Genomic DNA, 14,807 nt, shown 5'->3' with positions numbered 1-14,807 from the left:
GCTCCGACCACCATCCTCTCAGGAAGGATAGCCTCAACTGCGAGCTCTCTCTCTGGAGCCTCGAACAGGCACGATAGCGAATCAGGTTTAAGATTCTTGGTCCCTGGCCGGTACTAGAGGGTGAAGTTGAATCTGCCAAAAAAGAGTGCCCAGCGGGCCTGGCGTGGGCTCAATCTCTTGGCTGAACAGATGTACTCCAAGTTCTTATGGTCCGTCCAGACCAAAAAAGGCTGCGGTGCCCCCTCCAGCCAATGACGCCACTCACCCAAGGCCAGCCTAACCGCTAACAACTCTCGGTTACCGATGTTGTAGTTACGTTCGGCAGGGCTGAGGCGGTGAGAGTAATAGGCGCATGGGTGCACCTTCCCATCTGTGGGAGATCGTTGAGATAGAACCGTGCTGACCCCGACATCAGAAGCATCGACCTCGACAATGAATTGGAATGCAGGATCTGGAACAGATAGAACAGGTGCAGAGACAAAACGGGACTTCAATGAATTAAAAGTAACCTGAGCTTCCTTATTCCACTTGAACCTCTCCTTGGTGGAGGTCAATGCGTGAGAGACGCGGGCGTGAGGCCGAAGTTCCTGATGAATCGCCGGTAAAAATTGGCGAAACCCAGGAAACGCTGGAGGGCCTTGCGGGAGTCGGGGGTGGGCCATTCAGCGACAGCTCTTATCTTAGCAGGATCTGCCCGAATACCGCTGGAAGAGATGATATGGCCAAGGAACGTAACCGACTCGGCGTGGAATTCGTACTTCTCCACCTTGACATAAAGCTGGTTCTCAAGTAGGCACTGAAGGACAGAGGTGTAAAGAGTACCTGAAAACCATACTTAAGTAAAAGTACAGATACCTTGCAGTGAAAATTACTCCATTACAAGTTACAAGTCACCAATTCCAAAACGACTTGAGTAAAAGTCTTCGAGTATCTGATTTGAACAGTACTTGAGTATTTTACTCATACTGAATGTAGGCTCAAAGAAGCACTAGTCCTCAACATGTCAGTGGAAAAACTAGAAACAGTCGATTTGTGAGGAGAGCAATCGCATTTATTTTCTTAAATCATAATAAGACTGAACACCTCAAAATTGCAACAAATCATGGCCGACATCATAACCTACGTCATTACAAACACTCTAAGTCTCATTTAAGCTCAACTGCTCATAAGTAAACCAAACTCCTTCAAAAAGGTCTCTTCAATATAACAGATAAATAAATTAATGTTAAGTAAAATCAAAAAGTCAAAGCCTTTTTGCACTGGACATGCTGGTTTGGGCCTCATGGCCAGCTGCAGTCATGTCCTCATTTCACATACACTGTTAGCCCTTACCTGCCATTTCTACAGTAATATACTGTATTGGCAACACTGTTGCCTGCTAGTTACTGTAGGTGTTTTACAGTAAACTACTGCAATGGCTGTTTGAAGATACATTATAAAGAATCTATTAACGCACTTAAGTCACACAGTCTTAGATGAACAAGTGTAAATAACAGATGAACACAATAAATCTGTCAAGATTTCACCAGAGGAGAATTAAACACAAACATCAATAACATCTTCACATATTACAGACACCACTTTCACTTTATTTCTGTCATCTGTGTAAGATCTTATTGAGATTTAACTCGAGTTCATAGTGGTTCAATTATGTTTTAAGTCACCATTATGGCGATCAGTGTTTGCTTTGGTTGGACTCTTTGACTTTCTTGTAGCTTTAAAATGTACACTTATACAATAACACTGAAAGGGACTTTACAGGAACCGCAACTTTATGTTTGCTTAGTAACTGAAGATACATCTGAAAGAATTCAATCATTAAATAATAATAATATAGCATTTAAGATTTATTAAGATATGTTTGGTAAAGTGATTACATGTTATAATGGAAAGATCTCTGTCAGAAAATCTTTCTTTGCAATTGAGACACAGTTAGACACTTGACATACAAACCTCATCAATGGTGACAAACAATCATGAATGAGTTTTGTACTATGTACCCAGCATGCATTGCAGCATGAAGCTGTTCAGTTGATTGTCACCATTGTTGAGATTCATATGTGGATTGTTCATTTCTCTGTGTCCGACTCATTCTATAGGTTAATATTTTGTCTATATAGTGTGAGAGCACTTTTGAAAATTGAAATACTATACATTCTTTTTACTGGTTTACATCACTTCATGGCAATAGTCCCACCACATGGTCAAATTTTGAGCAAACATGTTTAGAGCACATTTAGGAAGAGTTAGTTTTAAAAATAAGAGCTTTTGTAGATGTGTGACCTACAGTAACTAGCTGGCAACAGTGTTGCCAATATATTACTGTAGAAATAGCGGGTAAGGGCTAACCGTGTATAAACCGCCAGCGATTGACATCTACCTGATACTGCACTCATATTCATATAAAGAAGCCATGTTGACAAGTTTTTGTAAGTTAGGGCAAAATCCACAAGATTGTAGTACCTTCATTGCCCTGTAAATGGCAATATTAATTATAAGATAGGTGCCATGCAAAATGTAATGTGTAATTGCATTAGTCATTACAAATGTAGTGGAGTAAAGAGTACATATACTTGTTCAAAAATGTAGTTAAGTAGAGAGTAAAAGTTGCTAATATCTTTAATACTCAGTACAACTACAAAGTAGCCAAAAAGATACTTAAGTAAAGTAACTAAGTACATTTACTCCAATACTTTACACCACTGCTGAAGGACCCGCCTAACATGCTGGGTGTGCACCTGGAGAGAGGGGGAAAATATCAAGATGTCATCCAGGTACACGAAGACAAATCTGTTAATCATGTCACCCAGAAGGCTATTGACGAGGTTCTGGAAGAAGGCGGGAGCGTTGGTAAGCCCAAATGGGAGAACCAAATATTCATAATGTCCCGATGGAGTGTTGAAGGCCATCTTCCACTCATCACCCTCCCGAATGCGGACAAGGTGGTAGGCGTTGCGTAGGTCAAGTTTAGTAAAGACCCAGGATCCCTGTATGAGTTCAAAGGCAGAAGATATGAGAGGTAGGGGATACCTATTCTTAACAGTGTCATTCAAACCTCGATAATCAATACAAGGCCGGAGGGAGCTGTCCTTCTTCCCGACAAAGAAGAACCCAGCACCCGCAGGGGAGGATGAGTGACGAATGAGACCAGCGAGAAGGGATTCTTGAATGTACTTGTCCATGGCCTCTCTTTCAGGACCGGAAAGGGAGTACAAGCAACCCTTAGGCGGAGAAGTACCCGGGAGGAGGTCAATGGCACAGTCGTAGGGATGATGAGGAGTGAGAGAAGTGGCGCTGGACCGACTGAAAACTGTGCTGAGATCGTGATATTCCACCGGGACGCCAGTCAAGTCTGCAGGCTGCACCTGTGGAAGACACGAAACAGAAACAGTAGAGGAAGCAAGACCAAGACAAGATACATGACACGATGGGCTCCAAGTTAAAGCAGAACTAGATTGCCAGTCCACGTGAGGGTTGTGTTGTACAAGCCACGGATGCCCCAACACAACCTGGTTCTCAGTGGCATCGAGGATGTACAACACAATGTTCTCGTGGTGGTTACCAGAGAGTCGGAGACTTACACTAGGGGTAATGTGAGAAATGGGTGAGAGAGGTCGGTCCCCCAGCGATCTAGCATCCAAGGGCCTCTCTAGAGGTACAGCTGGAATACCACACTCCCGGGCTGTGTGGGAACTAATAAAATTCCTATCAGGGCATGACCAGTGTGGCAGATCCCCTGGAATAGGAGTCAACAAGGCAGTAGAGTGCAGTTGAGCGGTGAGGAAGCAGTAGTGATAGCGCCCACCCGGATCTTCCGGTTCACGGGTGGGCCTTGGCTTTTAACGGGCAGTTTAGTGTGAAGTGTTCAGTCTTGCCACAGTACAAGCAAAGGCCCTGAGCCAGGCGCAACTGTCTCTGCTGTGGAGTGAGGTGAAGGCGACCCAGCTGCATAGGTTCCGAACTAGCTGGGAGATGATCCTGGAGTCCAGCCGAGGGGACAGGGTGTTCAGTGTGGAGGGTGAGCACCAGGAGGTGTTGGAAGGCGAAGCTGCCGACGATGGTTGAACTGACTCTCGACACGAACAGAGATAGCAATAAGAGAATCCAGGTCATTAGGTAACTCAAGAGGGGTGAGTTCATCGGCTATGGCGTGGTCTAGCCCGTCGAGAAATCGTGCTCGAAGAGCGTTGTTATTCCAGTCGCACGTCACAGCTAAAGTCTTAAGACGGATAGCATACTCAGTCATGGACCTTCCCTTCTGAATAAGGCGGGAGAGCTGTGCTGCTGCCTCGTCCCCCTGTGCAGTGCGGTCAAAGAGGCTGATCATCTCCTTGCGGAACTCCTCAAAATTCTCACAGAAGGCCGCTTTGGCCTCGCAGACGGCAATGGCCCAGTCACGAGCTGTACCAGACAGAAGAGTGAGAATGTCCGCTACCTTGGAACCCTCCGTGGCGTAACGACGGGGTTGAAGGGCAAAAACTAAAGCACATTGTGAGAGGAATGCTCTGCAAGAGTTAGGATCGCCATTGTAGATGGGAGGATTGTTAGCATGGGGTTCAGTGTTTGGTGGCTGGATTCCCGGTTCATGTTGGAGCTCGTGCATCTGGGAACGAAGCTGTGCCATTTAGGTATTGAGTGCTGCCATCTCTTGGGTGGCGGCATTGAGTTGAGCGCTCTGTTGCCCCAACAACGCCCCCTGCTGTGCGAGGGCATTACGGAGAGGATCAGGCCCCGCTGACTCCATCTTGGTCAGACCTTTCTGTCAGGAATCACTTAAGGAGTCAAGTGCAGGGTAGAAATTATTTTAATAATGGTCACTGGCAACTCAACGAGACAGTCAACAGAGAGTAACAACCACTGCAGCGGGAAAAAACTTGGCAATATTCAAGGCAAGCACGGGACTAGGGGCTCGAGTGCTCGGCCGGGAGAGGACACACAACAAGAGAGGTAATAGAGTTCATCAAGTCCCTGGGGAAATAACCACCTCGTGGTGGAGGGTGAAAAAACTCCAGTCAACAAACGGTCTCCGTGACCGCTGTGGCAAAGCGCCACCAGGGCTTCCGAGACCAGCCGGTGAGGGAAAGATATTCCTTGAGATGGGAGTTCTCAAAATCCCAGTGAACAAAGTCTGTGAACAGAAAAACCCAGAGAGGGAGAACAGTAATCCGCTGTGCAAGCCCCCTTGCGCTGAGAGATCCACTAGAGTTGAGTGATCCACAAGACCAGACAAACTTGAAAATTGCAAGTCCCTTGAAGGTGAGTGTAGTCCATATAAAGAACCCTTCGTCACCGGGGAGATCCTCCTCGGCCAGAGACTCCCGGAACTGGAGTAGAACCCACTCGACTGGAACCCCCACGAGATGGCAGAAGCAATCCCTGAGTAGACACTGGTAATGAAGTGAAGACACCCGGGTGTGAGCTAAACACTGGAGCCAAGACAAGACACGACAAGGTGAGTATAATCTCAAAAAATAGTTGCTTAAGGAAGCCTAGACTAGACAGGACAGGTTTGCTAGAGCGGTCGATACCAGAGGCTAAACTCTTAAGGTCTGACGCCGGACAAAAGAAAACACGGGAAATATAAAGGGAGAGGAAATAGAGCAGAAAATAAGGAGCCAGCCGTGGTGAGTGAAAGTGAGGGAAGGTCCAGGTGACAGCAGTGAAGACTAATGAGTGGTAATACAGGTAATGACGTGGGAGGGGTGAAGCACGCGGACTCCGAACACGTGGCGAACTGTCAAAAACAGCGTCACGTGACCGACATAACAAAACACAGAGGACAACACGGAATTAAACCAGAAGTGCTAGACCCGAGACCCAACACACTGGCTTAAAGTGATACTTTACACCAAAAATTATATTTGGCAGAAAGCTTATAACCAGACAGATGTTGCCCCCCATTGACTCCCATAGTAGGAAAAAATACAATGGTAGTCAAAAGTTCCCCAGAACTGTTTGCTGTCATACACTCTTCAAAATGTCTTCTTTTGTGTACAACAGAACAAAAAATATATAAAGTAATTTTTCCTACTATGGGAGTCAATGGGGGGCAAAATATGTCTGGTTATAAGCATTCTTCCAAATATCATTCTTTGTATACAGATTTGGAACAACTCGAAGGTGAGTAATTGATGACAGAATTTTCATTTTTGGGTGAAGTATCACTCTAAGCAATGTCTCTACCTATCATTTTGAAACATCCCACAACTGAAAGTTTATTGTCGATATTATTGTCTCCATTTCAAAACAAAGAAAAGGGCAGCTCCAGCAAAGCACCAAATCACTACATGATGGCAAACATAAACAGGCAATGAAACAGCCCAAATACACAGCTGTGATCACACTGTATCAGTCAGTTCCCATTCTGTCGGTCTCTCAACGTTGTGTCGAACCGACAGAATGGGGTTTGTCTTGAGAACCTATCATCTTCTGAGTATTTAGAAAAGGCCAATGAAAATTGGCGAATGAAATTTGCATGCTGGGCTCCTCCCCGGATGTCCGGGTATAAGAGGGAAGCCGGCGTGCTCATTCATTCACCTTTTGTTCTTCAGAGCCTACGCATCTGATGAGCTTCTCTATGATCTTTGGTGATCATTTTTCTGCTGGAATCTACGACGTGGACAGCGGACGGTCCCTTCCTGCAGTGACTCTCCCCTGGGCGTCTCGGCAGTTCCGGAGGTGTTTCCTTTCTAAAAGAGCAAAATTCTCCAGCGTGGCATGTCCCGCTGTTCTCATGGGTGCAACACACTCATCGAGGAGGGGGACGGACACGATGCCTGCTTCCAGTACGCTGGGGCAGACGTTTGTGGATACGTCCTGCCCGCATTGCGGGCGGTGATGATTCAGACGTTGCATCACGGGTGGCTGTGTTCCCACGGGACTCAGCCACCACCTCGTTTGCTCCCCGTTCCGTGGCGGCAGGACTACGGCCCTGCCGTCCGCTACGGCAAGCAGCGAGGGTGATATGAGGATTACTGTGAGCGATAATACACCAGCCACTGGCTCACGGACCGTTCACACCTCGTCTTGCTCGTCTGACCATTCCCCAGGATACGGTCCGCCGTCTTATTCCTCAATCACGTATTCGGACACGATGCGTGATGATGAGATGTCTCTTTCAGCAATGGTGGGTGACGTACTGCCATCCGACTCCGACGATTCCTCGGGTTCCCTCCCTCGGGGGGTCGAGCCCAGGAAGAAGCGGACGTCGAAGTGTCAGCCATGCTTTCCCGGGCCGCCGTGAGTGTTGGGTTGCAGTGCCCGCACTGCCTCTCCCGGCACTCGCGGCTGGCTACATGGCTCCTCGGGTTTGAGCGCGGCTCCAAGCCGCGCCCACCCCCAGTGCCGTGTTTACCGGAAGTGCATGAGGAAGTTAGTAAGACCTGGAACGCCCCCTTTCCGGCACGTTTCACGTCAAACAAAGTTCGGTCACCCTCTCTTCCCTCGAGGTTGAGACAGCTGGAGGATACGTCGTTCTCCCCCAGGTGGAGTATGCCGCCACGGTGCACTCGTGCCCATAGGCATCGGCCACCTGGGGGGGGGCTCGACCTAGACTCCCGTCCAAAGCATGTGGTGTCTCGGCATCTCTGGTGTCGAGAGCTTACATTGCGGCGGACCAAGCTGCCTCCTCTCTCCACGCTATGGCTCCTGCCAGACCAGGGCGTTGAGAGAGCTCCACGAGGGTAAGACCGACCCAGCGCTTATGCAGGAACTCCACGCCGCCACCGACCTCGCTCTACGGGCGACCAAGGTGACCACGCGGGCCCTGGGTCGGACGACGTCCACACTTGTGGTCCATGAGAAACTCCTCTGGCCAATCCTTGCGCAGATGAGTAACGCTGAGAAGATCCGCTTTCTCGAAGCACCCGTCTCGCAAGGGGGGGCTGGTTGGTGTTACTGTCGAGCCGCAGCGGCCCCGCTCACCCCCCGCCCCTCGCCTGCACGCGGCCTCCCCCGGAGGGTTCTCGACAGTAAAGAAGCAGTCCTCCGTGCCGCGACTCGGCCGCCTCGGCCATCGAGTCCCCTGCCCTGTCTTCTTCCCAGCAGCCCTGGTCCTCTTCGACACTCTCCAGCTCTGGGCCCCCCACTCAGGTGCCCCCCCCTGGAGGAGACAGCGAAGAGGAGACCATCGCCCCATCAGCAGCCGCGGCGATGCGGCTGTCATGGGAAGACCTCAGGGGGATCGAGGCTACCATTGGGCCCGACCCCAGCCACATCGCTGGGAAGTCGGATAGGGACGGATCCTGCCCCGTCTCTCCATTTGCTGGCCCCCTCTGGGGGGCTAGCGCCCACTTACTCTCAAAAGAGAGTTTCCTGTCTCTCTGGGTTACCACAGCCGCTCCCACCCTCTGCACGACAGTGTACGGCAAACTCGACGTTGCGTCATGGCGAAGCGCAATGTCGAGTATAAACACCAGCCCTCAGCACTCTCAGTCAGACAGTGCGTTGAGCTGCGCAGTCGCCAGGCAGGAAAAACAGCAGAGCCGATCTCCTTCCCGGGGGACCTCCCCCAGCACGGAATCCGTACTGCTAGCCATCGAACCACCCCCCGGGGGAACGATGAAAAAGATCGTACCTTTAGCCCCCGTCTAATTTCTGGGAGCCTGTCCGGCTTCCCAGGCTGTCAGGCTGACTAGGGAAGATGATCCGTTTCGGCTACGCGATCCAGTCGCCTCACGCCCGTCAAGTTTCAGGGCATCCGATATACCTCAGTCAGAGGCTAGGATGTTCCCATACTTCGGGCCGAGGTTGCCACCCTTCTGGTGAAGGGAGTGATCGAGCCCGTCTCACCAGCCGAGATGTTCAACGGGTTTTACAGCCTGTACTTCATTGTCCCCAAGAAAGGCTGGGGGTTGCGCCCTATCTTGGGTCTGTGTGTTTTGAACAGGTACCTACACAATAGCTGCCTTTCAGGTTGATCACGCAGAAGCGCATCCTGATGTCCGTCAGGTGTCAGGACTGGTTCATGGCAATCGACCTGAAGGAAGCGTACTTCATGTCTCGATCCTCCCTCGACATCGGCCGTTCCGACGGTTCGCGTTTGAGGGACGGGCATGTCAGTACATGGTCCTCCCCTTCGGTCTGTCCCTGTCTCCACGAGTCTCCCTCTTAGGGAAGGAGGTGTGCGGGTACTAAACTATCTCGACGACTGGCTCAGTTTGGCGCACTCTCGAGATCTGATGTGTACACACAGGGACCTGGTGCTCCGGCACCTAGATCGGTGGGGCTACAGGTCAACTGAGACGAGCAAGCTCTCCCCGGTGCAGAGCGTCCTCTTTCTCAGTATGGAACTCAACTCTTTCCTCATGAGCGGCCCCGCTCACCCCCCGCGGAAGCCCGCACCCACGCGGCCTCCCAGAGGCAGTGCGACTGACTACAGAGCGCGCCCGATCAGTGTTGAACTGCCTGAAGCTCTCAGACAGTCAGCGATCCCCCTGAAACAATTTCAGAGGCTCCTGGGATACATGGCATCCTCGGCGGGGGTGGTCCCCCTCAGGTCGATGCACATACGACCGCTCCAACACTGGCTACAGAGTCAAGTTCCTTGGAGAGCGGCACACCGGCAGAAGGCGTATGGTCATCACGCTTTTCTGCCAACACACCCTAACCCCCTGGTCTCCATGACCTTCTTGTGGACAGGGGTCCCCTTTGGGATGCCTCCCTGCAGGGTTGGGGTGCCGTGTGCAACGGGCAAGCAGTGTCGGGCGGTGGATGGGCCTCCGCCTGCGTTGGCATTTCAACTGCCTAGAGTTGTTGGTTGTGCTACTTGCATTGAGGAGGCTACTACCTCTCGTGCAGGGCAAGCACGTGCTGGTCCGGTCGGACAGCACAGCTGCTGTGGCGTATATCATTGGTGGCATTCACTCACGGCAGCTAACATGACTCGCCCGGTGCCTCCTCCTCTGGAGTCAGCAGGTGATCAGTTCCCTGCGAGCCACACACATCCCAGGCGTCCTGAACCAGACAGCTGATGCGCTCTCTCGTCAGTCGACGCCTCGCAGAGAGTGGCGACTCCATCCCCGCGCAGCCGGCTCATTTGGGAGAGGTTCGGCCAGGCACAGGTGGTCCTGTTGCCTCCCCGGACTCCACCCATTGTCCGCTTTGGTGCTCCCTGTCCGAGGCAACCCTTGGCACGGATGCCCTTGCCACCGTGATGGCCTGGGAAGGCGTAGCCAGGCTCCCAGGAACCGAGACAGGGGGACTAGGGGTTTGAACTGCTTCATTGTCACACCGGGGGGGTTCAATGGTGGGCAGTGCAGATCCCTCACCGTGGGGGGGCCCCCGGGGAGGAGATCGGCTCTGCTGACTTACCTGCCCGGTGATGACACAGCTCAATGCACCGTTTGACTGAGAGAGCTGAGGGCTGCTGAGTGTGCTCCACGTTGTCTCTCACCCTTGTCTCGAGGGTGAGAGCGGCTGTAATTCCGACCCAGAGAGAAAGGAAACTCTTTTTGCGAGTATGTGGAGGGGCCCAGCAGATGCTGAGATGGGGAAGGAACCGTCCCAATCCGACCTCCCAGCGATGGAATGGCTGGGGGCGGGCCCGATGGTACACTTGATCTCCCTGGGGTCCTCCTGTCAGGGCCGCTTCTGCTGTTCACACCTTACTAGCCCACTGTTCACACCTTACTAGCCAGTAAACACAGAGAACCACCCAGAAGAACTTGCAGACACACACCCTGCATGGCCCCACAGACCCCGGCAAGCTGGCCAGAAACATGACAGCTGTCAACACTAAACGATGTCACCCTGAACTCTGCAGGAGGCTACAACACACACCTACCTGCAAAACATTGAGTCTCAGGCAGGAACACTGCCTAATGTGACCACACAAGACAGATCACCTGCTTAGGATCACCTCCAGCCTAGAGGACCACAGCATCCTGTGCCAGCCGTCAGAAACTGTCAAAGCAGATTACAGCAGCTACAATACATCTGCCAGCATCCGAGCCTATGTCAGATGACAAAACAGGCCAAAAGGGGGGAAGACTTCAAAGCAAAACTCTCCTTCCTCAGATATCCGCATCACACTGTGAGTCATCACCCAAGCGTATGGCCTTCTTCATAGCCGTACATAGCGCTGCCTCCATAAAGACTGTTTAAATCCTGCCTATCTCTGTACATCACAAAGAACTGAATCTGGAGGGCGCACCACAGCAGCAGATCTTCAGCAGAGACTCAGCAGATAATACAGCCTGCCAGGAACAGCCAAGCACCAGACAGGACTCCCTGAGACAACATGGAGCTGACTACTTTCGTCGGTTGACCCGAAAGACGGTGGCCTGTGGAAACCCAGTCGGCAACCTAGGAGCCACTGACTCATTCTGGCCCTACAGTCACTGTGGCATGCATCTCAACACCATGGATGACACCTGTCCAGAGAGCAAAACAGTTCAATAACGTCTGAGCCAGCAGAGATCCTGAGGACATCAAAGGAGCTGATTCCACAAGAAACCTCACCAGGAGGATGTAAAAATCCAAATCAGACTCTTTTTGACCACGAGTGGCATGAGAAATGAACAACCCTCCAGAATGCCCTCCTACTGAGAAAAAAGTCCAGATCTCTGCAACCTGCTCGTCAACCACATACACAGTCATAACAACACCAGATGACCATGGCACCCAGACCGCATCTCAGCAGACAGCTGACTACCCAGAACAGGCCGACAAACACACGGCCATCAACTGAGGTATGAATGGAACAAGAAGTTCCCACACACCTGACCAGCAGCTCCACAAGCATGTACACCCCTTGTACATATCACAGATGGACACACGCCCTTTCTTCACCAGCGCAGACCTGCTGAATTGTTTTTTTTAAGAGACTTTAAGCATTACAATAGAATTGGGCTCAAGTATGGGAACTTCCAGCCAGCCAACTCGTCTAAAATGCATTGCCAGGTCGCAAAAGTCAGGTATGACATCTCAGCTGGTCGGGAGAACTCAGTCTCAAGGTCGAACCAGCCGATGACTAGGGTTGTGTATCGTTTTTTTTTTTCTTCCCGATACTGGTGCCAAATCGATAGTTTTAAAAGGGTACCGGTGCCTAAACGGTGCCTAAATTGATACTTTTAAAAAAGAGCCACAAAACACCGGTGGACGACATTAAAGAACAAAATATTCATTAAGTAATAAAAAATACACAATAAATTCACAATTAAAGTTTTAAGTGAATGTGAAATGAGCATGGACACAAACATTGCTAGACACTAACATTGCTAGAAAGATGTTATAGTGTTTACTGTTTACCCTCCAGCTACAACTATAGTTGTATTAAATAGGGGCAGAAAATGCTTTGAATATATCAACAGATTAAGTCAATTTACGGAGAGCCTTCTTGGCTACATTATATGGCCATTAATTTAAAAACAGACATTATAATGAATATGTATGCCTATACATGCCGTCAAAGTAAAAAGCTTGACAGACTGCATGTCTATCAGACTGACAGATAGATGCTATAATTTATTAAGTAAGATGTGAGGAATTTGTATTATCAGAGCTTTCTGACTTTCGTTCACGTGAATGAGGGCAAATGTCTCAATCGACAGCTCAGTCAGCATTTAACTGGCACCGAAATGAGGTACCGAAATCTGCGTATTGATTCGGTCCAGTTACATATGGGGTTTCGGTACACAACCCTACCGATGACCCAGACGTTCCTGCTCTGACATCAAAGACACCATTCAGGAACTATAGGCAGACAACTCAGACATCAGCCTCACACTGTTCACACGCTCTCCACAACAACACCAGCATCAGACATTTCCTCTGCTGTCAGGTGCATGCAGCTACCATTGGACTCATGCCAGTCAACCACGGCAATGGCCCAGGACACCCGTGCTTTAAACTCAAAATGGTATGGCCAATGCTGAACCTGCTACTTCCTTCCTCCCTTCCTTCATGAAGAGCATGACAGCGGATTACCACTGCAAGGAGATGGACCATGCCCTGCACCAGCCATCAACTGCAAGTGCTAGAGCTGCTCTTAACAAAAGACGATGATGCAGAGCTAATGTCAACTACGTGGCCCCACTCACAGAACCACATGCTATTACATCCCAAGCTAGCTGAATCCCGGGCTTGAGACAATGCCCGACCACATTGGGAACATTCTCTGCCTGTATGTTGAGATGCTGGGGACAAATAGGAACCACCCTTCATCCCACCATCATGATCCAACGAATCATCTTCAGCTGAAGTTTATGCTTGAACTTCACCTTCCGAAAGGGAGATATGTAGTGCCTGGCATAACCAGAGTGTTGGATCTTGTGGCTGGATAATTAAAAGAAGAGCCATAACCACCCCCACTCCCTTTTGTCCTGGTATCTTGATACTGTGGGAATATTTTTCAGATAAAAGTATGATTTAAATATCAATATAATCAATAAGTGTTTTCTTTCATTAAATCATTAAGCTGTGTGATTTTGTCATGTGCTTGCTATCTTACTCAGTAAAATAGTTACTGTGGCAAATGGGGGTTGGAGCCATAAATTATCTAGATCAACACACACACACACACAAAGAGTGTTTTTCACATAAAAATGTTATGAATCAATCCACTGCATATGTTTTAAGTATAATCATGAGTTGTGATGTGTTTTAATGAATCATAGGATTAAGAAACAACGCTACATAATTAAAAGTATTAGATGATTAAGTGTTTTCTTTTTACTAAAAGAATGTTAAGAATGTTGGTATGTTGTCCGGCCACAGGGAACTGTTTCTAGGAGACCACTCCCCAAAAGAAACTGTCCCTGGAGAACATTCCTCAGGACTGGCGATTGACCACAGGATATACGTTTTGAAATGTTATTTTACAGGAACTAAGAAAAAGGACTTCACGGTGATTGGTGGAAACGGAGCAGCACTCCTTAAAAGGCAGAGGAGGAGTCAGAAGATACGAGCGACGTCACATACTTAATAAATATGGGTGTTTTTGAATATTTTGTGTTGTTGGCTTGTGGTGGAGTGAGGAGATCGTCTGACAACCCAAAGCTTTGTTACCTTTTTACATCTGATAATAAAACTTCTGTTTAATTTTGGAGAACGTCTCTGTGCAAATTTTTGAGCATGCAGGACTGCCTTTAAAGTCCAACAATACCATCATCAAAAGACCAGAGCCAAACCTGGCTCCAGGGGGGGCTGGATTTAGGTGGGTTCTCCCCCCCCCCGAAAGTGTTGATAACTTTTTTCTCCATGGGATATTTACGACTCCTAAGCGTCAAAGCAAGCAAAAGAGATGTGAGAAGTCTCTCTGTTTTGTCTCACCTGGAACTTAAGACATGTAGTTTATCCAGAGAAACTTCTCTGAAAAAATACAATAAACTTTCCTTTTCTAAAAATAAATGTAAATATCCTTGTTGTGTGTTGGCACAATCTTAAACCAGTAATGGTGCAAGTTTTGATTTAGACTTTGTTGTATTCCTATGTTGGGATGACTCACAGCTTTACATAATTCAAGGCATAGTATGTTTACTCTGTGACTCCTCTTTTAATTCCCTATCTGATGAACTATATTATAATACTATAGCATGCATCGTACTATGTCCATAACTAAGTTTTAGTTATTAGGTGCAAATTAACCATACTGTCAGAGCTATGCAAATAAGGCGCCATGAGAAACAAAGGAACTTTCTCTGGCCCACATATCGCTTTCATGGCATTGGCCCGCAGAACATCTGGGGGCAGGGCAGGTATGCACATAAAAACATAAATCACCAATACATTGGAGGCAGAAGAGAATCCAACAGAGACCACGGCTTTCAGCTCCCTGCAGGGAAGGCCGCCTAGGCCCTGCAAACTTC

The 14,807-nt window shown here is 49.1% G+C and overlaps 1 protein-coding gene across 1 annotated transcript in view; it reads left to right on the top strand.

The window, feature by feature from the left end:
- Nucleotides 1-14,093, top strand: part of ca14 (carbonic anhydrase XIV) — a 34,243-nt gene extending 20,150 nt beyond the window's left edge. The window contains exon 10 of the mRNA XM_057340383.1: nt 13,824-14,093. Coding sequence (XP_057196366.1) covers nt 13,824-13,830 — 7 coding nt within the window. The 3' untranslated portion in view covers nt 13,831-14,093. The remainder of the gene's footprint in view (nt 1-13,823) is intronic.
- Nucleotides 14,094-14,807: the final 714 nt, after the last annotated feature.

This window comes from Triplophysa rosa, linkage group LG8 (assembly GCF_024868665.1).
Source record: "Triplophysa rosa linkage group LG8, Trosa_1v2, whole genome shotgun sequence".
In the NCBI taxonomy this organism is placed as follows: Eukaryota; Metazoa; Chordata; class Actinopteri; order Cypriniformes; family Nemacheilidae; genus Triplophysa; species Triplophysa rosa.
Note: the sequence above shows the minus strand (reverse complement) of the source record. Positions and strands in the feature narration are given on the sequence as shown.